Source organism: Cynoglossus semilaevis, chromosome 16, assembly GCF_000523025.1.
Source record: "Cynoglossus semilaevis isolate Cse_v1.0 chromosome 16, Cse_v1.0, whole genome shotgun sequence".
Taxonomy (NCBI): domain Eukaryota; kingdom Metazoa; phylum Chordata; class Actinopteri; order Pleuronectiformes; family Cynoglossidae; genus Cynoglossus; species Cynoglossus semilaevis.
In genome coordinates this window covers 7,314,956-7,340,562 of record NC_024322.1, presented here as the reverse complement: position 1 = coordinate 7,340,562, position 25,607 = coordinate 7,314,956, and the positions used below count along the sequence as shown (strand labels likewise).

The 25,607-nt window shown below is 41.1% G+C and overlaps 1 protein-coding gene and 1 long non-coding RNA gene across 2 annotated transcripts; one reads left to right on the top strand and one right to left on the bottom strand.

Annotated features, from left to right (window-relative positions):
* Positions 1-347: 347 nt before the first annotated feature.
* Positions 348-13,458, top strand: fhip1b (FHF complex subunit HOOK interacting protein 1B). The gene is made up of 12 exons (XM_017040019.2): positions 348-717; positions 2,123-2,529; positions 3,658-4,056; positions 4,670-4,900; positions 5,527-5,772; positions 6,453-6,620; positions 7,073-7,152; positions 7,836-8,005; positions 8,362-9,750; positions 9,993-10,171; positions 10,509-10,671; positions 11,637-13,458. Exons 2-12 carry the CDS (start codon positions 2,401-2,403, stop codon positions 11,945-11,947), a joined length of 3,465 nt encoding a protein of 1,154 aa, XP_016895508.1. The 5' UTR covers positions 348-717; positions 2,123-2,400; the 3' UTR covers positions 11,948-13,458.
* Positions 7,037-10,580, bottom strand: LOC103391902 (uncharacterized). The gene is made up of 4 exons (XR_003052149.1): positions 10,504-10,580; positions 10,047-10,196; positions 7,274-7,765; positions 7,037-7,166 (listed from the first exon to the last, which is right to left on the bottom strand). It is a non-coding gene; the product is annotated as an uncharacterized LOC103391902 (long non-coding RNA).
* Positions 13,459-25,607: the final 12,149 nt, after the last annotated feature.

Sequence of the window (25,607 nt, the reverse complement as noted above, 5' to 3'; positions counted from 1 at the left end):
GGGAATGTCCCCATGCCCTGGAAAACCAGAGGTGAGCACTTCTCTAAACACAGCAGATAAAAATGACGTGAGAGTTCTCCACAAGATGTTTGATTGTGTTTGCTTTGTCTATACAATAATAGACTTTATAAAAAAATATATCTGTCTCACTTTCAATAAAAGGTGTGACGATAAAATAGGAAGATTTTTTTATATATTTAAAATAACACTGTATTGACTGTTGGTTCAAAACACACACGAAGACGACAATTCTCCCCAATTTAGTCCACAATTTTACAAAACTGTAATAACAATTGGTCATGACATTAATCACTTATTTTCGCCACTTCCCGCCCTGTCTACAGCAGTGTAGGGCAGCAGTGTGGAGGTGTGAGTCAGACCGTGTAGGAGGAGTCAAAGTAAGATGGCTGCGGGAAAGGGGAGAGTATGTGAGAATTGGTCAAATGGGATGTTTATCTGTCGCTAACAGGATGCACAGCAGCCCGAACGAAGGAGTGGTTAATGTGTCAGCTACCCAGGCTCACTGTCGTGTGGTCCAACAATCGTTTTCAGGCTACTTTTTAGCCGCTCGTCCGTTTACTGCTCTGACATTGTGGAATTCATTAGCGGCTCGTCGTTAGCAGTCGAGCTGCGCTAACCCACTAGCCTCCAGGCTAGCAGTTTCTTTGGACAACAGCAGCTCAACACAACTGTGGAGACGTTTACAAACACTGAAAGGTGAGTGACTTATGGATAAGGAACCTTTAAAACCTGTACGACACGGCAGCTAACCAAAATAACTGTATGTATGGTTGACATTTGAAATCCAGCTCATTATTGTTGCACTGTCAACAAGCCTGCTACATCATCTCGTCATTGAAAAGCATTAATTGCTGGTTTCTGGCGGAATCCAACGTAGCCGTTATGCATGACTAGTTTGGTGCAAGGATAAAAGTGGATGTGGTGCACCGAGTATTCATTCAGCAAGGTCGTGGTTGCTGTTTTCAATGGTCAAACTGACTGTCCGCACAGACAGGCAAACTGAAGGGGGACACATGACCCAAAACACTGCAGTGATTGATGCTCCACTTGGCCTGATATACTTGCTGTGTCCTGAAATACATTTTCCAGCGGTGTCCAAAATGTTTTCTCTACAAAAAAGAGGGGAGGGCGAATAAAAAATATATACAAAAAAAATTCAAATGCCTTCTACTTCTTATAAAATGTAAAAATGTTAAAATGGAATATTAGAGTCAAATTTGTCGGTAGAATTAGGCGAATACCTAAGCCAAAGGTGCTCAAAAGGATGCCATAATAATTACAAACCAACTTGAAAATACTCAAATAAAAGTTTACAACGAAATTATGTATTTAAACTAGTAAAGGTCAAGCTTAAAGTCAACCTAAAAGTCATTTTGTTTTTTAAAGTTCAATGATTCAATCACTGCTAACACACATGTCATTATTATTGGTCAGAAGACAGAGACAACAGATATAGAAATGCGAGGAATGTGTTAGACAGAATAACCAAAGGTCTCTGGAACCCAGCCTGTCTTTAGATAGTATACACAAGTAGACATTTTACAGAAAACAGGTGTGGTGGTCGTGAAAAAAAAGTCAGAGGGAAAACAGGCTTCTGCTAACCTTCTAACTTATTACCACTGAGGGCAAATATCCTTAAGAGTAGACTTTGTGCTCTGAGGTTATGAGTCAATACAGCCTGATGCATATTGTGTGTTTGATCAGTAACCTCTGACAAACTCAGACAGCTTCCCTTAAGTTGATCTGCAACTGAACTTTGTACCTGTTTTATGAGTGTATTTATAAAGCTGATGTTAAGACCCAGAAATGTAACATATTTTAAAATGTCTTGCTAAAACCTTTTTCACCTTATGGACTGATTTGATCTGATGTTGAGAGCCAACTGTATACTATGTATTCTGTCAGTGCTCATACTGTATATGGCCAGTATTAATGGATTAATGCAGTTTCTGTTTGGCTGTATGTCCTGACCTGCTGCTGTTTCAATATAAACTTAATTATCAATCAAATAATGGTTCATGTAATCTTATTAGTTTTCACAGACCTAGGTTTTTTGTCATTCAAGTTGCATTGTGGGTGTTTGTTTGTTTACACATTACAGTGTGTCCATCCTGACTGGCTATGGAGTGGAGTTGGCTTCAGACTGGATGACAGAGTCTACAGGGAGGACACAGTCACTCAGTTACTAAAGAGACAGATGAACACTGACTGGCACTGACATCCTGTATAGCTGATTTCTTTTATCTCCTTCTCTCTGTTTAACATTTCCCCCCCTTAATTTTTTCACATTTTTCCTCTCTATCCTTTTCTGTGTTTTACTGGAGCCTTATTCTTTTTCATTTAAATACTTGACTTTTTACGTGTTTCCAACGATCCAGTATGAGCTGGCTAAGTAGACTAAATCCCAGAGCTCCCGGAAACCGGCCTGGCCGCAGCACTACTCCCTCAAGTCCTTGCACTGCTGACCCGGAGACCTGCCTAATGGTCTTTCAGAACCACTGGAGACAGGTGAGATTGAACTCAAATCTGCTCAGAATTGAATTTCTAAAATGGGAACTTGGGTACACGCCTGAAAACACATTGATGAAGTAAGTCTCTGACAGGCCACACCAGCAGAATTTCTAGAACCATTCCACTATCCATCACAGACACCACTTTGCACGTTAAATGGATTTTGCCCAACCCCACTGTAAGCAGTTGTCTCACTATCAAATAAATGGCTTGAATTATTATGTCTTACATTAGAGTTCAGTGTTGACCGTAAAACACTGCTCTCACTTTGACTGGAGAGCAGTTAGGATTGAAAGTCTCCCTCAGTAAATGATTATCTGTCCAGACAGTGGACGTCAATATACACACTTTCAATTGCCCTATTTTAACGCCAGAAGTGGCTCATGTCCAGTTACTGGCCGATCTTTTATAGGATCCACAGCCTTGACACGTGCTTCACAATACTGTGCCTTTTTAACCTGACACTAATTGTGCATAAAAACATTGGTTGTAAAAAGAAAGAAAAAGCTGACTTTAATCTTAACCGGAGTAGTTGCAACATTCTCGAGATGATGATTCACTTCTACATTTTGGTGCAGAACTGTTTATAGCATGCATGTTTAAATGGAGACACATTTTTCCAGATTGTGTTGAATAAAAGAGAATAGAGGTAATTGTTGTTTGTTTGTTTCCTATTAAATAATATTTGTGATAAATGAGACCAAAATTATGTGTTTGTCTCATTTGCAAATTGACTAAAAGGTGTTGATCTTCAACTTGTACAATTAAAGGAATATTGAAGTTGCAAAAACGAGAAGGAAACGTCTTATCTCCACAAGATCTGCAAATTCATCATTCTTACACTCGGGCTGACAGGGTGACTGAGATGTTTATAAACCCGTGGTTAACAGCAAAAAGAATACCAGTTCAATCCCCTGTGGTTTCTGATGTTCTAATGTATGAAGTTTGCATGTTCTTCAGGTGAATGTGTGGGTTTTCTCCCAGGTAGTTTGATTTCCCAGAGACATGTGAATTAGGATAACATTTCACTATGTATGATGTATGTCAAGGTCAGGGCTCGCAGGCCAAACCTGGCACACCACATTATTTTATGTGTCCCACCAGAGTTTTCTATTTCTTTTTCAGGTTTCTTGGGTGTTGGAGCAGCCTTCCTCTTCCAGTGATGATCTGACAGCAGTGAGGAATCACACAGACCAGATGTTGTGTTTGCTGGCAGAGGAGAGGCCAGTTGAGAGCTCAGAGGGAGGCACTGCTGTGTCACTCATGGGCCCCATACTGGAGCTGGTAGTCACTGAGAATATCCTGGAGGGTCTGGTTCAGTGGCACCTGTGCAGAGGCCTGGACCCAGACAGTCAGGGGGCGCTGCTCAAGCTTTTCGAGATGCTCATCGGCCAATCCCAGCAGCCTTTGCTGCAGCACACTGCCATCCTTCACCCCCTGCTGAGGCTCTTGGGAGCTTGTGCTGACCATGACCTTGGTTGTCCTCCAGCTCTTGAGAACAGCTTAGTACTGCTGCTTAACCAGGTATATGTACTCGCCACTTCCTTTTGTACTGCGTGACATGTTTCATATAGTTAAAAGGAAAGCATATTTTGGAAAAATAAAGGCATTAGAGATGTAATATGTGGACAATGACTGCAGCATAAGTTCACTTTGCAAAACATTCAGAACATGCTCCTTGGACTAATTTTTTATAATTACCATATTTGAATATTTGTTAGTAGGGCTTGACAGAAACTTTTTGAAGATTAAAAGAAGACACTGGTAGATACGGTAATTGTTTTGCTTTAGCAAGCAAGCTTAAAAATCTTCCAACAAGCGGGGGTAACAATATTGAGTTTTTACGATGTATAAATATTTTTTCACATGTGATCTAGAACCAGGCTATGTTGTTTATAACCATATATGTATGCCTTAATGATAATTCTACTTACAAAACCATACAATTCTTTCCACAATCTGTCTTTGGTCAATCTTCTTGACCTGTCTCCCTCCTTCCATATGTCCCACCAACAACCTTCTCACATTTAGAGACAACGGCGTCTTGCCCCTGGGTTCACCACAACTGAACCTAGGGCAAGATCTAATTTAGAGGAGTAACTTCAGCTGTAATATTTATTTTTACATTCCCCATCAGGTATGTGTCACCATGGCCCGACAACCTGTGGTCTTAGAGATGCTGTTTAGGGCAGCGCCTGCCCAGCAGGGCTCTACCAATCTCCTGATCTTTTCACTCCTCGTGCCATTCATTCACCGAGATGGAGCCATTGGACAGCAGGCACGAGATGCTCTGCTGCTCGTCATGGCAGCCTCAGCCAGTCATGAGGCTGTGGCGCGCTACATCGCTGAGAACTCCTACTTCTGCCCAGTAAGATTTTATTGTTTAAAGATATTGTTGTTGAGTTGTTACATGTACAGAATAACATGGTTATAACTTACACCATGGTTACAGTAAAGGACAGAGTATAATGTAACCTCCTGTTCTGTATTGGTACGTTGGTCGGTTTGCTCAGTTTAATGCACCATTAATGTGAGTTATTCTTCCTTATCTGTATGTCCGTATGTCAAGACTTCCTGTGAATTTATTAAAAAAATAACCACATCATCTAACAAGAAACACACTTTAAACAGGGTTTGTGTCACACACACTCTCTCCGTGTTACTCAACAAAAATCAATGGAGCCAAAAGTTTCAGGATGAAATCTATTTGTGATGCCTTAATATCTGGAAGTTAAACTTTGATATTGTTTGTGTTGGTTGAAGATGCACGTCTTCACTCACCTCTAATGCATTTGATGAGAGCTCAGTCCATGGAGGTCATTGTCCTGCCGTGTTGTAATTTATCACAGCTGCCACTAGATGCAATTAAGGAACCACATTTAGCAACAGCACTGCACTTAAAGGTGTCGAGTATATCTGTACCTCTAGGTTAGACCACTAATAAACATCAGCTGCATCACCAGTTTCATCTGAAACCCATCCGTCTTTCTTTAGGTGTTGGCGACGGGCCTCAGTGCACTGTACTCCTCTCTGCCCAGGAAGATTGAGGTTCGAGGGGACGACTGGCACGCTCTAAGACGCGAGGACTGGATAGGCGTGTCGTCACTGGTTCTGTTCATGAATTCCCTTGAGTTCTGCAATGCTGTAGTGCAAGTCGCCCATCCACTAGTTCGCTACCAACTCCTGGATTATCTCCATAATGGCTTCCTAGTACCGGTCATGGGCCCTGCACTGCACAAGGTAAAAAAAAAAGACTGCACATACAAGAGGGACTATTTTTTAAGTCTCATATTTGTCAAAAGTGAGACTTCAGGTTCATAGAGTTGGATTAGACATCACTGTGCAACGGCCCGTAGAATGCACAGAGAGTTGTTTTCAAAAGCTTGGTGAAGCCCTTGTCCTCAACAACAATAATGAGTCTACAGTCCATTTGACAATTGTGTCTGTAGACTTACCAACTTCGTGAAGCTGCAGGTTGGGCATCTGACCTGAAGTTGAAGCCTCTGCTAATTTGTACTGGACACTGAGATGGTATTTTAACCTTGAGCTGCAACATTGACCTGTGTACTAGAGCAACAATAAGTGGATGGAAAAGAAAATTATTGTGTAATTATTCTGCCCATGCATTTAAATGGCTTTACTCTGTTACTAAAGAGCTTTAGCACTAAAAGCACTTTGCTTAGAAATTAACCTATTATCACTGTGCTGCTAAGAAATGTAACCTTTAAGACAACTTGGAAAATGCATGTTTCGGTTGAATATCCTCTCTTAGAGAACATTGCTTCCTCTGACAATTTCATTAATGCGGCTGCACATTTTGAAAAGCACTACATAAGTAGCTACGTTTGGTAGTACCTTTTGTTATAAGTTAAAAAAAAGTCTTGTGTTCTTTTTTTGCCCAATCAAATGTGGGTTTCTAGTCGTCGGTGGATGAGATGATCGCCAGTACTGCCTATTTGGACCTTTTCCTGCGCAGTGTGACCGAAACGTCCCTTCTGAAAACCTTCCTGCGTTTCATTCTGCTGCATTGCCACGACAACGACACCATCCTGGACACACTTCTCACACGCATCAGTAGCAATTCAAGGGTATGCATTTATAATCTGTCTCTACTGGGTATGTTTGAATGGTAAAGCTCGAACGGCCACAAATGAACCTGATGAAGTGGGTGTTGAGTGGGCTGGCAGCAGAAGTGGTATATGACTGCATCAGGCACAAATCAACTACTGAGAACCAACATCAGTAACAGGCATTTATTTACTTTTTTGTCACATATGTTTAAAATGACATTCCACATATAACACACATTTTTTACTCATTTTGTCATATTTTTTTTTCACAGTATAAAAGTGGATTTAATGCCATTTATTATTTTGCTAATGAATGAGTTGAACTAAAAATGAACTTTGTTTTGTATATTGAAATTGTATGATTTAACTTCTACAGTGTCGGCCTCCTACAGTGGTACATAAAGCATGAACATATTTATATCTCTAATCTAGCTTCTTTAAAGCACTTTCCATCTGTTTGTGTGTTACAGCTCTGCATGGTTTCACTGAGTCTCTTCAGGACCCTGCTCTCCCTGCACTGTGAAGACATCATGCTGCAGCTTGTTCTCAGGTGTGTTGGAGCTCCTGTGGAGATGCCGTCCCCAATTATGTTATGTTTTAACTGAAAATAATGACAATAAAGACTATTCTATTCTATTAAGCCAATCACAAGGACAGCAGTTAATAATTACCTTTCTCTGCTGTTGGTATGTTATTGTGTACAGTCTTTCCTATTGTATTGCTCCAGTACCAGAGGTACAAAAGGGCTTGTTTTAAGACCCAGGAAAACTCCCTCTGTCCCTGGTTGGTGTGAATTTCAGCCTACTGGTCAAATGCAAAAGAGAAGTTTTTATAAGTATGACCAATAAACCTGCTCCAAAGTGATAAATTAGCGTTCATTTGTATTTGTAAAAGCTGCACATATTTTTAAGGCCAATTTGCCTAAAAATCAACTGCATTTGACCGTAACTGATTCTTTTTATCACCAGCATCAGTAAACCTCTGAAGGTAATCCTTAATAAGTGTGAAAAATGCTTACCCAACAAAGGGTGTAGAGAACAGACATGGACTGCACAGGGTCGTTTTCTTTTTTTTTGGTTTCCTGAGGCCATTGTACTTCTCTGACATGCTTGGTAAAGGGAGTGGCAGGCGGAGAAATCTTCCATTTGTTGTGCTCTACAGACCTGTGTTTACACAGTGGACAGGAATGTCATAAAACTTGCTGTCAAGGAATGATTGCTCATGTGCTCACAGGTATCTACTGCCCTGCACCCATGTGATGCTGAGTCAGCGTCGTGCCATCAAAGAGACAGACATGTATGGAAAGTCAGCTGCTAAGTTCCTGTCACTGATCCCAGAGTGCTGTCGAATCTATACAGCACCCTCTGCTGAGCGGGAGGAGGACAATCCGTTCTGGAGCAAAGGTGTACTTTTTATTTGACTGCGTGTGAAGTGCTTAAATATATTTCAATGCAATTACATGTTGTCCACAAACATTATCTCATAAAAAAACTAAACGATATCATTGTTTTGGTTGTGTGTAATTATAGAGTAGTTTTAAGTGCTAATTAGTAGACACTTGTAAGGTTCAGAGTCACATCTGGTTTGAGAGTGGGCTGCCAGACATTTCTGCTCCTACATGCTCCAAAACAATAATTGAACTCCTTTCATATTTAAACATAACAATAGCAGCAGAATCTTAAATGGTATTAATCAGATGCTTTTTTAAATTTCTTATCTGTAATACATAAATCCTTTTTCCCTCTGCTATACAAAACAGCACTTCATAGTCCCAGCACAGAGACTCCAACCCCACCAAGACCCAGCACCCCATCACGGCTATCCTTCTTCATGCGCCAACAGAGCAGTGGAGGAGGTTCAGGAGTAGGGGGAGCCACTACCCCCTCTGGTATGGAACAACTGCAGTCTGGCCCCGTCACGTCCCCTGACAGCCCTATGCACCAGCAGACAAACACAGATTGTTTGGACTGGGATTCTGGATACCTGGAGTACCTTAAAGATGCCCGCAGGGGCATTGAGCTATGCTCCTGGGCCTGTTGTGATTGGTCGGCACCTTACGATGGAGAGAACCCTTCCCCCAACTCAGCCCCTCCACCTCCACCTCCCCCTACATCTAACCCCTCTATGGCAATTTTCCCGGAGCACTTCTCCTTTCAGCAGGGAGCAAGCAATAACACTTCTCCTAGTCAGCAGAGGGCGGCCATTGTGGCTGCTGCACGGTCAGAGTGGAGCAGCTCAGAGCGCGACAGCGGAGAATGGGACATTACAATAGGTAAAAACAGCTGCATCAGCCTAACACCACGCTCCAAAAAACGCAGCCTGCAGAGAGAGGAGCTCCTGCCAAAACCAGTACCTTCTCTGGTCCAGTCCTCCATGCAATCCAAAGCTGCACCTTTATCAGTTTCCCTCACTGCCTCACCCTCTGCGCCCCACAATCCCACCTCAGCCATCACTATTAGTTACCAGGCAATGTACAATGGAACAATCAGACAGAGTGATGGATGCTCAGACAGTCGAGACAGAGGCCTGGAGGTAAAGAAAGTGAAGAGAGACTTGGGGGAGCAGCAGTATCTGGATGAAAATGCAAATCAGAATGGATCACTAGTCACACGTCCTCCAAAAACCTGCACCGTTCTCCCACAACCAGTCTTTAACAACACTGACATGAGTGATGCTAAATCTTTTTGTCCTAACTCTTTGTCCTCACATAGCTCCATTCCCAGGACAAACTCTGACTCCAATCTGCTGACCAGTGACACCTCAAATTTAAATAGTACATCCTCAGATCTTCCAGAAGCCAAGCCACCTCAACAATCTGTAGAGAGTCTTATCAAGGAGCTGCTGGAGCAGGTGCCAGGAGACACTCCACCCTCTGGAGACTCCAATGGTCAGGGCATCAGCATTGAGGCCTTCACAGAGGAACTGAGGGAGCTGGAGAACCGTGTGAAGGAACGCAGCGTAGCGGCCTGCCAGCAGGAGGAGGACACAAGCAAAGATACCCTGACTGCTGAACAGCAGGAGGAGGTACAACAGCAGGCCTCAGCCCCGGAGGGGAAGCTCTCAGGTGACACAAAAGGAGAAGATTCTTTGATGGGTCTTTGTAGCCCTGCCAGAGCCCTGAATCAGCCTGCTTCTCAGCCATACACAGGTGAGAGGCATGATGTCTGTCATTGTGGTACTGCTGTTTATACAGTATGCTGTCTTTTTCATATGTAGTAGGTGACATAGGAGTAAAAACAAAAAAACAGTTTAAATTATGTTAATATAATAATTCCTTTTTGGAATTACATGTATTTAATTGGTCCTCATCAAAATGTGAAATTCCCCACATGACCTCAGCTGTGTTAAAGTGCTGCGTAATACAGATCACCCCTCCCATCCCCTTCGTAGGGCCATTTATGGTGGTTCTGTTTTCCAAACTGGAGAACATGCTCCAAAACTCACTATATGTCAACATCCTGCTCACGGGCATCGTGGCTCAGCTGGCCTGTTATCCTCAGCCTCTCCTGCGTTCCTTCCTGCTCAACACCAACATGGTCTTCCAGCCCAGCGTCAAGTCACTGCTTCAGGTACTTCTTCAGCTGTTTGCTACACCTGGGACACAATGATAATTATTAGGGCACTGTACTGTAAAACATGTACACTGTAAAAGAGAGCAAATCCTCTGAATTCATACTACGTTGTTATCTCTTCGCTACAAAACTCTGACTTCTCATTCAACCCACTGAAGTTGCAAAATTGAACATGTCTAGCAGGAAAAAACTGTCTGTCTGTCTTATCGTCTTTGCCAGAATCACTAAAGCCCTAAATGATTTTTTTTTTAGAATGCTGAAATCGGTCAAAACAAGACAACTGCTTCTTAACATCACAGACTTCTCTGAAGCTTTGTTCTCTGATTTACCCCAGGTTCTTGGTTCTGTGAAGAATCGCATCGAAGCGTTCGCAGCCTCCCACGAGGATTTTCCTGCCATGCTGAAGAAAGCCCAGCAGTACCTGGTGGCCCGAGGCAAAGTGGACTGGGCCGACTTGCCTGCAGCTGTTCCCATGCTGCGGCGCTCTGATTCCATGGGTGAGTGGGAAAAACAAACAATACAGCATTCAGACAGACAAGTGGCTTTGAAAAAAAAGAGGTTTGAAATAAGAAAAAGAAATGCATTTCTTTAGTGTGAAGCTTTTACCTCATATGGAATCCAACCACGTTTGTCCTATCTTTAAAGTCATGATTTCTCTGATTCAGTCAGGTCTCCTGGGAACTAACAGGTAATGGGTTTCCCTTCTGTAGCCGAACACAAATAAAGCCCTCTGGGTTTAGCTTGTGTGAATGTTGTTCTTATTACAGTTCTGCTTATCAACTCCTGCTCTTGTTTTGACCCTTGCCTTGACCCCAAGTTATTTTCTGAGATAGGAGGCTTTATATTTCTTTCTGTGCATTATGTCAACTCTGCCGTACATAAACACACCGTGCATGCTATCGATATGTGTGTGTAAAAACATGTACTGTCAAGTGGATGCATTAGCATCATGACATACTGACAATGATGATTTTTTTTTTACCAGAAATATGTAACCAACAAATCTGAACATGGCAAATCTATTTACAATAGAGACTTTCAAAAGTAATGTGTTAACCACAATAATTAATTTGTGGAATAAATCAGATTTTAACGCATGGGCAAATTGAAGCACTGCATATCAAGTAATTTACTTATTTTGCTCTGTATCATTATTTACACACACTGAAGAAAAAGGTGGGTGGTTTTCATTTCACTGTAGCAACTCAGGTTTAAAATATCTTCTAAATGGCCAACAAGTATTCGCAGAGACTTCAACTTCCGGTTCTTTGCTGTTCAACAAGCCGTCATGATGCAGGGTAATGACTAAAATCCACCAACACTATAAGGCTAAATTAAAAATGTTCTCATTCAGTATAACAAACACAACACGTGGGATTTGAGATTCTCCATCCCAGTCATGTCGTTGCATCCGCCTCCTGTTGCTCATTTAAAGTGTTTCTTATATTCTTTGCTTTTCCAGTGAAAAGTCGTAAGCCATCCCTTGGTGACCTGATCCTCCGTCACACCAACAGTCCGACCCGGGCTCGGCATGCCGCTCAGCTGGCACTTGCACATGTTCGGGATGGCAGCCAATCTTTACACAGTGCTCTGTTCCGGGGCAGTGGAGGCGGAGGGCCATCTGGGCTGGAGAAGCAAGCAGAGGCACTGCGAGTGAAGAACGCCGTCTACTGTGCTGTCATCTTTTCCGAGTTCCTCAAAGAGCTTGCTGCCCTGGCTCAAGAGCACGCTGTCACGCTGCCCTTTCCTCACAGCCAGGAGTCAGAGGAATAGACGGTGACACACACACCCACACTCCTCTCTTTGTTAGGGAATGTTTTTTCTTATTTGACTGTAAAAAGAGTTGTATAGGTTCTCCATCACCAGACTGCAGCACTGAGACTTCTTCTGTCAAGAAAGTGGGTCATCTGTAATGACGCAGACGACCACTAGAGGAAAACAGTGTCATTTTTGTACCAAAATCATCATAGGACACTTGCAGGACTGGAAGTATTTTCCTCATTTGTAAACTTATTGTGAATATCATGTATAATATTTACATTGTACACACAGAGAGATCTGAGAGTAAATGTGAGAGGTTGGGGAAGATGTACGTGCACATACTGTCTGTGTATACAGTGATACTGTGTACTGTAAAAGAAGTTGGTGCACAAACCGGTGCTAGTCAGTCACCTTTAAACTGAAAAAAAAAAAGCAGAAATTATGACAAACACCAAAAACTGACAGTAATTGTTCACAGTGGCTGGTAAATGCAAAAAAAAAAAAATCCAATCAGATTTTTATCTTCAATCAAAAACAAACTAAATTCAAGAACATTTATTATTATTTTCCATTTTCTTTAACAAAGGATTCACTGCTGCAAAAGACCAGACATGAATGCGATAATAACTGGACAAATGGGAAATGGAGGCACCGGTGCCATTTAATTTTCCTGTGAATCAACACGATCATCGCTAAAGTACTGGAAATCTTTGGATCATTATCGGCATTCTGTTAAATGTAGATTTTTCAAGTTTGTCTCTAAGATTTGCACCAGTTTGTAAACATATCAGCAACACATGGAGGAAAGTGTGTGTGTTTTCATGTGTATGGGTTTTATTTTAATGGCCGTCAGGAGGTTGTGTGATTTCAAGTCTTTGATATTTCACAGTTCGTACCATTGATATGTCATTCAGTCTCGTTAAAAGACCTGGCAGCCGAAAGAATGTGTTTTTATTCTTGGCATGATTTCCATTTATTTTGAACTGACGGTTAAAGTCCTAATGAGACGTTCACTGACTTTATTCAAGCAGCTCTTCTGTTTGGGATGTGAGCCGAGAATAAATCATTTAATTTAGGTTTTTTTTCTATCTTTGGGAAGTTTTATTTAGTTTTTAGCCAAACTGATCGAAAACTGTTTATATTCAAACGTAATGTGCTGCTATTTGTTTTGAACACTAACATCTGTTTATATTTTGTTCTCATTTTATTCTGTTGTTCGGTACCAAGTATTAACTGTTGCAGTGAGGGTGAGGAGGAGACAGTGCCTGTGTCGTCGGTGTGATTGGCTTTTAATTTATTCTCTTGTGTTTGAAGTTGAATGAAGTTGCAGTTTCAGTGTCATGGAATTTTGCCAAGATGAAAAACCTATTGAAAAAAAGTGGGTGAACATTGAAGGTTTTGATTTGTTGTGTGTTGTTTAGAAAAAACACAGGCAGGTGTTGTTTCTGTCGTTTCACAGTTGATGTAGAAAAGTCTACACACCCTTGTTGCCATGACACTACTTTTTAAAAAAAAAAAATGTATTAAAAAAGTGACATGATTTAAATTTAAATTTGCAAGAATTTAAATCTAGAATAAGACTTTTGTTAAGAACATTTCATCTACTGAAGTAACTGAAAATCCATTTGAAGAAAATTTATAAAATTAAAATAAAAGTAATAATCTTTTAATAATATTTTCCTGCCACCATATCTTATATCGTATCTCTCTAGAGCAGGGATGTCAAACTCATATTCACCGGGGGCCACATCAGCAATACAGTTCCCCTTGAAGTGACGGTTGTAACTGGAAGACTGTATAGATCACGGTTCCCAGCCCCCGGTCCGTGGACCAGTACCTGTCCATAGGTCATTTGGTACTGGGCCGCAGTGGAACACAATAAAAAAAATGTACGGGTGGTACTGGCTGGAACAAAAAAGATTGTGGACTTTTAATTACTTAAATACTTAACTAAATGCTTTTTAGGCTCCAACGGGCCACACAGAACGGCTTGGCGGGCCGCATTTGGCCCCTGGGCCTTGAGTTTGACACGTATGCTCTAGAGGTTTGACTTGTGTTTTTTAATTAAACAAAAACAAATTGTGCAACATTTCAGCGAATATAAAATTTTTGGAGACATCTCTTTACTACCTTTTTATTGTTTACTATATCTAATGCCCTTTTCAGTATTTTATGCCTTTTTGCCAATATTTTTCAGTAATTAAAATGAGTAATACTACTGTAGTTGATAAATGTATCCGTTGTCCTAAGATGGTTTGATCTTAATTTATTTTTTTAATTAAAAAAACGACATAAGATCACCTTAATTTGATAAAACATTTTAACAGGGGTGTGTACACTTTAGAATTAACCGTAAACAAACCATTTTCCAGTTCTTACTGGAAAATGGTTTGTGAATTGTTAGTGAAATGGCCTGTGTTACTGGTATGGCTGCAATGTTGAATCCATTTTTTCTGTTGTATTTTTTGCACACACACGCCATTTTCTCCCAGCTCTCAGCAGAAACGTACTTTTCTCCAAAGTCTTATTCTCTAACGTCAGTCAACAACATTGTTCTTTGACAACTTTTTTCATCCCCACCTCCTGCACTCGTCAAAGCCATATCGTCCTGTTTGCACACGAAGCTTTTTAACACTGCTGTAACTCAACTTTTCTACAAAATTTCTACACACATTTTGTATCATCCTGCAAATTAGTTTTTTTGTTTTTTTTTTAAGTACCACCACGTAGGAGTTTCCACCTGCCGTTTGAGATCACAGACATTTATAACTATGTAACCAAATGGCGTAGATTAAGTTTTCTTTGGTTTGTGCGATAGTGCCAAGTTTAGGTTAGCTTCAATGCTGAAGATTTTTGGTGTCTTTTGTTTTTCCCCCCTAAACAACTCGTCCCCCTGCCTGCAGAGATCAACAGCTTCAACTAGAACATGTTGCGCACTGAAGCTCCTTCTGTTCGTCCATCTGTTCAGCTAAGCTGTTGTAAAAAAAACGTATTTTTGCATCAAGAAGCAAAAGCCACCAGGTGTCGCTGTACAGAAATTCTATTGGTTTAACTCTCAAGATGAACAGTAGTGTCAAAGGTTAGTTAAATAATCGATTATCTGTCAGCATGTAGGCTGACACCAAAGACCGTCTCCCCAGAATTCCCAAAACTCACCATCTAAAAATCAGTCAAAACGTTTTATCCCTAGTATAGTCTTAATTTTCCCCGCATGTCGTGTCAATAGTGTCAACCTAAATCAATGTAACACCAACTTTCTTGTCACGTTAGCAGTCACATGACCAAATATCCAACAAAGATTGTTTCAACTTCCTGGTGCTGTGACACTGCTGAATGATAAAATCAGAGGCCAAATACAAGGAAATAACAGAGAGGCACAGAATAGAATTTGGTGAGTTATCATTACTGACCTCTACAGTTTTTTTATATGAAGTGTGTTTGTCCGGTTCTCACACCGTCTTAGACCGAACTCATATCCAGTCTACACTTTACCAATCCCTTTAGTCTGTGCCCTACGGAATCACATACAGACATTTTCTGTACTTTTGTCCTCCATTGAAAACCGTGAAACAGACTCAGTTCTGAAAAGAACAGAGACTAGAACAGAGACTAGAACAGGGACGTGCAGTAGTTAGTGTTGAAAAGGGAATTGTTCTGTGACCCTGAATAACCCAATACTAATTGGCATTGGTTCATTGCGATTGCAGTTCTAATATCTAAAGGCCAGGTACCAGTCCACACTTCCTGCTCATTTTCACTCCACTGAGCTTTTATTTATTTATTTTTTTAATTATCTTTTTCTCAACATTAGAGGCAAATCATCGTGACATTGTTGGTTTTTGTAAAGAAATTTGTTCTGCCTTGAACTTTGACAGATTCACGTCAGACAAAAGTTTGATGAATTTCAATATTCTCTCTGCTTTTCATCGACCGCTCTCTGAAATCAACCCCAGAGTCTGTCAGTTCTAATCAATGTTCCATTGTTATTGTGTGATTAAATGGATCACTTTATGAATTTTGGTATCAAAATCTTACAATGAAGATTTACCTGCCAATGTTTTCTCTGCTGGTTGGTCTGAACCAGAGCATGTGACTGAAGCAGAGGTGAGCGGGCAGGGAGATGGACTTCAGTGGACACAGGTTACTCTGTCTGTCCTCTGGTAGAAACATAAAGATAGAAATGTAGGATTCAACTGTAGAGAAGAACACGGAGTATTAGTTTAAGTGGAAATTAGAAATGGCATAGGAGGAACCCTGAGGTTCAGGGGGCATTCTTATTGGAGCTCTGAGCAGAGCAGCCTGATGCCACCCCTTCATTCTCACATACACCGGTTCAGACGACAGAAGGGAGGGTAGAGAACAAAGCAGCAGTCTGTAAAAAAGAAACATCTTGAAACTGACAAATATGAAGCCAAGTTTCCAAATCTAAAGCTAAGCTTAAAAAGTGTGTTTTCTTTGCTGTCTGTTCACCACAGACTTACTTGAACACTACAATTTATCTGTCAGTAAAACTCTTGATAAGAGTTTTCTTTTTATATATATTTTTTTAATGTTGGCTGATTTTCACTAACTGTCTGCGTTTGGTTTATTCAAGGGATATTTGTTAAACAACAAGCCAAAGGGTCACATGATAGAAATAGAAGCCGATGATTTACTTCACCTTTAAAAATCATACATGCAAATGTCACATGTACTGTATGTAGTACTGCATGGCTGATCCCTGCACTGCGTCTGAAGGCCTCAGTTTGACTGCGGTTTATTCTCACATGTGATTTCTTGATATCGTACACTTTGTGCTATTGTTTGTTTTGTTTTTTTTACTTACAGTCTGAAGTGGCTCTTTGTTGCTCACCGTGGAATGTACAGCATCCTTTTCACTCCTTTGTCCTTGAATTTGGGAAGATGTGATTCCTGACTAATGTTTCCCCCATCATGTGATCTATGCAAAACACTGCTCTCCCGTCCTGGGTTTGGATCAGAACAGATGATGTGGAATGATTTACTGTGTAAATACTGTAAAGAAAAAAAAAACACATACGAAAAACTATGTCAGAAAAACAAAGAAAAATCAACGGGTCAAAATGAAAATCCTACTCAAATGATGTAATGATGTTGAATGTTATCAGAAATATTTTTCTATATTTTAAAATTGTTTTGGGTGAAAAAGGACAAAACACCAATTGGGGAAAAAATTCTGCCACAGAAACACTTCAAAGGGAATGTTTTTATTATTTATAAATTCTTTGCCTAGCAATCACGCATTCGTCTGTGTCTTCTCTCTTCATGCTGTGTTTGGTGAAGTGTGTTCCTCAGGGATGAGCAATTGATACCCGGTGTCTTATTTTAATCTCCCCAAATATACATCATTAGACTTTAGTCTATAATTTATTTTAATGCCATATTATGCTGACTAATCTGAATTTGTCAATAGAAACCTCAGTCATATATTTCCTTATACAAGAGCACTTCCTTCCACTCTGCTGCTAACCACAATATATAGAAATATATCACACTCCACATACAGGCACATATATACAGTATATATCCTAAATATGTGTTGCATATATGTATATATAAATATATACATGTATATATCATGTTGAGAAAAGCTCGTAGAAATCAGCACTAATACACATGATTCCAATTGAATAGAACAACATGCAGGGACTTAAGTTCTCCTGGAGCAAAGATGAAGGATCTTTATTAGCTTCATATGTCCATATTTTTCAACTTCACTCCAGGAAATTCTTAAATGCATCACAAGATGAATGAAAAAGGCCCAGTGTAGAATCTTGGGAGTTTCCATTCAGAGGAAACTGGAGACAGCTCGCTGCTAATCTCCTAGCAACAGCCAACATAAGAGGAAGGAGAGCAGGAGCAGGGGCTAGAGGTCGATGTTTGAAGTGGAGCAGAGAAGAAGAAAGTGAGATGGACTGAAGAGGAGCAGAGAGCAAGTTCAGCAGCAGAGCTGGTACCTGGCCGCAGGTAAGAACCTTTCCATATCTTTCATCACTCACTCACAAAATCACATTTTCATGCTCACCTCGAAGCTTGACTTGTCTTAAATTTTATGTTTAAAACATGGATTAAAACTAAAAAGTATAGTATATAGTATATAAGTATATAAGTTCAGAGACATTTTCCCTCTCAGTTTGCTCTCTGTGTTATTTTGGTTACTTTTGATTGAGACATTTCATTAACATTTATCCTCATATAACTCTATAAGTCTCCTGAGCACTATCCAAATGAGCAACTGGACCCTCTTCATCTATTATGTATCTCTGAAATTTGAGCAGAAACTTCAGTGACACAGAGAAGGAACTGGCAACGTGCCTGAGATCTACAGGCCACTGCAACAGACATGAAAGTTTTTTTGTTTTTTTTTAAAGACGAGTACAGGCAGAAAATTGTTCACTTGATATTTGTAAAAGCAGACAAAGGAGTTCTCAGGTATCACAGGAACAGGTGCCGCTCATAAAGACAGTATTATGTGAGAAAGGCGAAGTATTAATCGAACAGGAAACTCAAAACTGCAGCGCGGTGTTAAAGTATTCGTAGCTCGAAACAAATGCAACACGAGTTCCGATTTAATAATATAGCCTCTCTAATTGTTACACTACTTGACACTTTGACAGATCATGTGCCATATGTCACAGAAAGGCTGGTAATCTTCATTAAAGGCAATAAGAAATGTAAGTGTTCTAATGAATGTGAATAAACCAACATTGAATAATCTGTAGAATTAATCACATCATCTTTAACTGACTCTAAGAATGAAGCACACTGTATATCCAATAATTCTTCCGTATCATTTGAATACATAATCAATACATGTCTTGTCATTTAAGCACATTGTGGGTAAGAGGTTTTGTCTAACCAAACACTTTGGGCTTAAAGTACCATCTGAACTCTCGGTGTGTGTCTGTGGAGGTTTTTAACGTCATGTCAGACGCTGAGCCAACATCAGATGGTATTTTCAGCTTGAAGTGTTACTGTGAAATGAAAACTCTTTCACAGAATTTGTGTAAATGATGACCTATATTACCGCAACTACAAAAAGAGGGTCCTCAGTTTTCAGCGCCCTTGACCTGCAGAGTTTCAGCATTACATCGCCATCTCCCATAAATTTAATATGGAAGTCTTGTTCCTTTTTAAGTCAAGGGCCCTCTGTATTGTGGAATTATCAGGTGTTTGATGGGCTTCAGTCTGCCATGGATAACAACATAGAAATGAAGGGAAGGGGGAAATGTAAAATAATGTTTTGGGGCAGTTTTGGCTTGGTGGTTAAGGAAGGGGACTTGAGTCGGTTCAAGTCTACCAGCTGCCCACTTGCCACTGAGGTGCTCTGAGCATGGCACCGTCCCCACACACTGCTCCCCAGGGGCTTAAAGCTGCCCACTGTTCACTTTGGTGATGGGTTAAAAACAGAGGCCACATTTGGTTGTGTGCAGTGATGTTCTGTGTCACAATGACAAATATTTCACTTTCACTTAAACTTCCAATGTATTTACAGTGAAAGTGCTGAATTCTGTTTAGAATGTGAAGCCGCTGTGGGTTTGTGGCATTATCACACAACATCACACTATGAAGAGACGTCTCTCACTGACGTCTGCCTGAACCACTTTGTACTGCTCATGAATAAAATATCAAAGTGGGGTCTATTTGCAGTGCTGGAGAATGGGGAGATATTGTTGTTGTGTTGTTGCTCCGACTGTCTTTACCTCCCACTCTAGTCCTCGCTCTCTGTGCATCTGGCTGTCGGCCACCATTTGAAATGCTAATGCTTTCTATCTGCACATTACTCAAAACTTTCTTCCTCCACTAATGCTGATTCTTTGTGCCCACATGCTCAGGCTCTCCTACGCCTCGTATCGCTCCATCACTTTGAATGGTCACTTGGAAGTCTTCTCAGTAGGATTTAGAAACACTTCGACCTACTAACCACAGAGTCGGGGGCAGCGAGAGTTGTGACATATATTTTATCCACAAGGAATGTCATTGAAATTGCTTTATTGTACTACATTCTTTAAATACTTGTACTGTACTTCACAATTCATATCATTTCTAAACTGTTTTCCAGAAGACATCACATCAGCTATAATCGATAATAATGAAGTTTCACGCAATGCATCGACAAATTCTGAACAAACTATTGTTAAAATAATAATTTTGAAGCTCGGCTGCTAATGACTAACTTGTAGTTTGTGTTGTTTGCAAGTTTGAACATTTGAGCAAAGAAGCACAAACTGCTGAAAGACGGAGGAAATAAATTAACATTAGCTACACATTAGTGAAAGGAAGTTCGGTCTAAGGAAAATAATAATAAAATGCAAAACAAACATTGGTCCAGATATGTGCTGCATTTAGAATCTACTTCTAAAAATAATCCAGCGAAATTCAAGACTAAAGAAAAAAAAGGTTTTTAAACCACAGACATTACCCAGCTTACAGTATGAAATACAGGCATTCAGGTTTTTAACTGAGAGGCCGTTCAATCAACCCTAGGTTTCTATTATTAATTCATGTGGTCTGTGCTCTGCATTTTAGGGAAACACATTAAACTGCTCAAGATTTTAAATTGACCATCTGTTAAATTACAGCTGCACTTGCACACTGAGTCGACCCAGTGTTGCTCAGTAACAGCAAGGATCTGCCGCTCTGTGCAACTCAAACAGTCACTGTCTCAATTGGAAGAGAAAGAGCAGCATCGTCATCAAACTGAAACCTCAGAATCAAGAACCATGAAGTGACGTCTGAACGTTTAGTTTCATTTAGGCTAAGCGAGGTCAATTCGAACATGTTTATCTAGTGCCACTTTGTATTGTCTTTTCACAGGAAGAGTTGGATGCTTTAAGAAAATCTGCCATCATGTTTGTGGGGACTTCTGTGGACAGTAGTCCCAACCTTGCTAATCCTGCCCACCACTTAAGTCCAGACTGTCCATCAAAAAGTCCTTCTCCTACTTTCCCTCCTCCTTCCCCTCCATGTTGGGTAACACAAGCCCTAAATGACCTGGCCCAGGCAGAGGCAGACCTGCACCAGCTACAAGAGAGACAAGCTACCGCAACTGAATTGGTTAAACGTGGTGTAGATCGCGCCATTCTGGGTGCACGCCGAGAAGAGCAGCGTCTGCTGGAGAGGGTTGAGCAGGACCACCGAGATGCTCAGCAACGGTTAGAACAAGTCAAAAGAGAGAACATTGCAGCTGTCAGGGTGAGTCAGTCCCTCCTGGAGCAAAGGCTCCGCAAACTGGCCCAACTCCAAAAGAAGATCCAGGAAGTAGATCAGCAGTCAGGATTGAACCAGAGTTGTCCAAACCAGAACCTGCTACTGAAGGAGATCAGTGAGTTTCTACAACCGTGGGAAATCTCCCTTGCCCTCAAGAAGGTAAACTTTAAGCCCAGCTCCCAACCAAATGCTGTCACCTTTGGAGATATACGTGTGGAAGATCAAAGCCTGTGTCTTCATGTCGGGGGATGTGGGCCACAGGGACAAATGTGCCCTCTTCATTCACAAGAGATGCAGTGTGAAGACACAAACCATCAAGGTCCTGGAGGAGAAGGTGTCACTTCACCCACAGGTAGGGTTGCCAGAAAGATCACCCTATCTCCCAGGAGTGATCTAGAGTCCGAGGAGAAAGGGAAAATAGGTGAGTGGCCCACCAACTGCAGTCAATCGGAATGGCAGTCATCTCAGGATGGTCATGTGGAATCCTTCCTACAGCAACAGGGAGATGATGTGTTTTTGGCTGTTCCCACTGTAAATGTGGACAATGAGAGCAGGCAGCATACAAACAAGATGAATAGTGATGGAAAATATTGCTCTCCTAGGATCCAAAGGTCACTATCTGTCTTATCTGGACGTAGGTTGTCACCTTCCCCAGAAAGAAGACAGGAGCATGGTAAAATGGATCAATGTTTGAGTTCAGAAAGCCAGGGTAATGATAAGAGTAAAGTCAGTCTAGAATCAAGTACTAAAAATACGAGGTATGGCAACAGTGTTTTGTCATCTCCAAAGATCACCCCAAGGGAAACTCTAACCAGCCACAGCTGCCTGGACCTCACCGCTAGAGGTGGCTCTCATTCTCGCCTTAGCCAGTCTTCTGATGAGCACTCTCTGGGAACCCTGGGAGACTCCGGCCGAGCACCGTCTCCAACAGACAGCCTTGATTCCAGCTACACCTTCATTGTTAGTCCATCTAATGACTGCAGCATGAACAAAGGCTCATTCAACTACAGCTGTCGTTTGTCCAAATCTGCAGTGGATTTGACCCACAAGACACGCCCACTGATCAGTAGTGGTGGGAGTGAGCAGTTTGGAACATGGAGGATGAAATGCAACAACTCTCAGTCAAACACGAATTCAGTCCCACCAAATTTCAACCGAAACCCCAGGGTATCTGAGATTGGACAAACACTTTCATACCCGTCTGGTAAGGGTTACAATAATCTGCCTCAGCAACAAAACACAATCAGAATGGCGGGTTCAAGGCAACCCCTCGGGTGTAGATCTTTGTCCATGTCTGTCATTGACGGGTTCTCTCAAGAACCAAAGAAAAACAGAGGTGATAGAGGAGAACCTGCATTGGTTGAGACGGAGGAAGAGGGGGAACCATCTTTTGTATCGTGCAACACAAGTGGACCTCATCTCATCAAACAGTTTGGAAAGCAGGGATCAGGTCGTGCTGATCTTACGCTGCCCAGTGGTATTCATGCCACCCCCCAGGGCCAACTCTTTATAGTGGACTGTGGAAATGCACGTATTCAGGTCAGTGTTGTGTTGAAAACTATTTCTTTTTGAAGCACAGTTTCTAGAAAATGTTTCTATATAATTAAAACAATTTCAACTTTGCAACAGGTGACAGATCCACGTGGTAACGTTCTACAGCAAGTGTCTACCTCAACTTCAAATGGATCGGCCAGAAGATGCCGGAATTATTTTGACATTGCTGTGAATGCAAAGGGTTTGATCGCCCTAAGCTGCGCGGCAGAGCGAGCCCTGCTGGTGTTCAGCCGTCATGGTCGCCTGCTCCAGACCTTTGGAGGATCAGGACGGAGCTCAGCAAAAGATGAACTGGAAGCTCCCCGAGGTGTAACAGTAACCAGGATGGATGAGTTCTTGGTAGCTGATATTCGTAAAGGTACTCTCATCGCATACAAGCTGGAACCTAAGACCGGGTGCCGTGTTGAACGTACAGTTGTGACTGGTTTTCACAGACCCTACTTGGTGGCAGCTTGTTTGAGCTCAGGTATGATGGCAGTGTCTGAACGAGGCAACGAAACAGGTCGTGTGCCTTGTATTAAAGTACTGGAGCCGGGATGGAACACAGTGAGAATTCTGGGTGTATGTGCTGGTATGGGACCAGTCCTGGTTTGCCCCTGGGGTATTTGCCTAGATCCAGATGGTAATGTGTTTGTAGCAGACTGGGGGGAGGAGCACAAAGTTCTGTTGTACCCCTCACGGGGCACTGGATGGGTCATAATAAACCAAGGCTTGAGTAGTCCACGGGGTCTGGCGCTGCTACCTGAGGGTCAGCTTGCTGTTTCAGACAGTATGCACCACTGCATAAAGATATACCAGTACAAGGCCTCACAGGACTAAACAAAAAAAATTGCGTTCAATAAGTTTAATCACTACGGAGTTTTTTCCGCTGTAGTAATTTAATCACTTTAATCACTAGCTAAGAATGTTTACCCCTGAGATTAAACTATTTGGTGTGATTTTACTTACTTGAAACTTCCAACAGTTGCTGTGTCAGTTTTAAAACTTACTGTACAGTACACAGAGTATACACACAGTAGATAAAGTGGAGTCTGATCCATGTCTAGCAAAAGAAAAGAACCAGATATTTATACCAATTTTTCAGTCAAAACTTTTGTACTGCACAAACAATGAACCACTTTTGTCTTACTGCGGTTGATCAAGAATTTTACTGATTTTAACTGTAGAATCTTGTCACCACTGACATCAATAAATGCTCATTACTTTGACCAGTGTGCCAGCTCTCAGTCATTGCTCATTTCTTAAAAGTTGAGCTGGGTGGATTTTTAAGAATTTCTCAAGCTCTTTGACAGAGCGTTCTTTTAAACATTTGAACAGACTGATGCCAGAAGGTACAGACTGTAATTTACTGTGTCAGGAACAAAAAAAGAAATTCAGCTGAAATTACTCTTAGGACCACATATCCTTTCAGAAAAGCACATTTTGCAGTCAGTGTTAGTGGGTTAAAATATCAGGTATTCACATGTATGATTTATTAAAAAAAAAAAAAAGGTTGTCTTCTCTGGAATCTGAACCCATCTGTCACTCTGACAGCACAAATCACTGTTACTGGGAACACAATAAATCTTGGTTTTATCAAAACTGATAAATATTGTGTTACACCGTTATATAATGTCACTTAGAAAGTCCTCTTAGAAAGACAAAGATCGAGCTACAACAGGATTAGTAACCGCTTGAACACACCATAGTTTCTTATGTAGCAAATAATCATGTACTACAGCTGCCACATTTCAAACCTATTATACTAGATCTACACACACCCACGCCAAATTACGCCTGTTGAAGATAATGAATATCAACCAAATGAAGAAAACTGAAGGTGGAGGCGAAGGTGTCCACTGGGTGTAAAATACACCTACTCACAGTCGTTGCCAAGGCAAGGATTTGATCAGAGCCCTTTGAGTTAATATCCATCACTCTGATTTTTCACCTCTTAAAACATCAGAGCAGATGTTAACAGAAGTCCAATCCTAAAACTGTGGCTAAAGGAAGAACATAGGATTTCCTGTCTACTGAAATACATTTTATACAATGGGCTGGACAACCTGTGGATTAACAGTACTTAAATACTTTTGATGGTGAAGGTTCAGTTACATTGACATTTGAATACACTATGTGACAAGTACAGAATGTGAGATGTTGCAGTAAATTACAGTCTAAACAATTCCCCCTTTAACATCAAGGTCTACAACCATTTTTAATTCAAGACTTGTAATGCATTTAGTAAACTGTAAGAACTGTTGTAAGGTTTATATGTTGAAGGAATCTTGCATATTATTACAATTTTTAGAATTGTGCACTTTTGTTTCTTAATCTTTTGCTAGATAAGTCTTATATAAGATACTGCTTAGATGTGTGTCTGCTGGAAATGTCCAACTTACCGTTTGCTCTTCACTGTGTCTACCTCCATCTACAAGGGAAAAGAAATATTCTTCATTAGCATTTGATGAAACATGACAGTTAAACTCTATACTGTGTAATCATGTATTTCCAAACGTAACTTCATGTAGTTTTGCAGCCTAATGAGTTTGAAGATAAAAGCTAGAGAATACTCCCTGCCTTGTCCACTAGATGGAGGTGAGTAGTCAGGGTACATCTGCGTGAACCCAACCTCTGGCTGCAGCTTCCTATGACCTTTATTTTTACTGTGAAATGCATCGCGTTTTCTGCTGCAGAGTGAATCTTCCTGTTTCCCATCAGCTGCTTCCTATCCTGTTTCTCTATTGTTTTGCAGCCAGTGAGCCGCCATTGTTTCCTAAACAACTGCAGCTTCAGTTTTTCCTGTTCCTTTATACTCCGCTCCGCCTGTGATTCCCCCCATCAATCACCAGACTCTTTGTTTCATGTCATTGTCATAATTTGCAGGCGTTGCAGCAGATCCAGCCTCTGT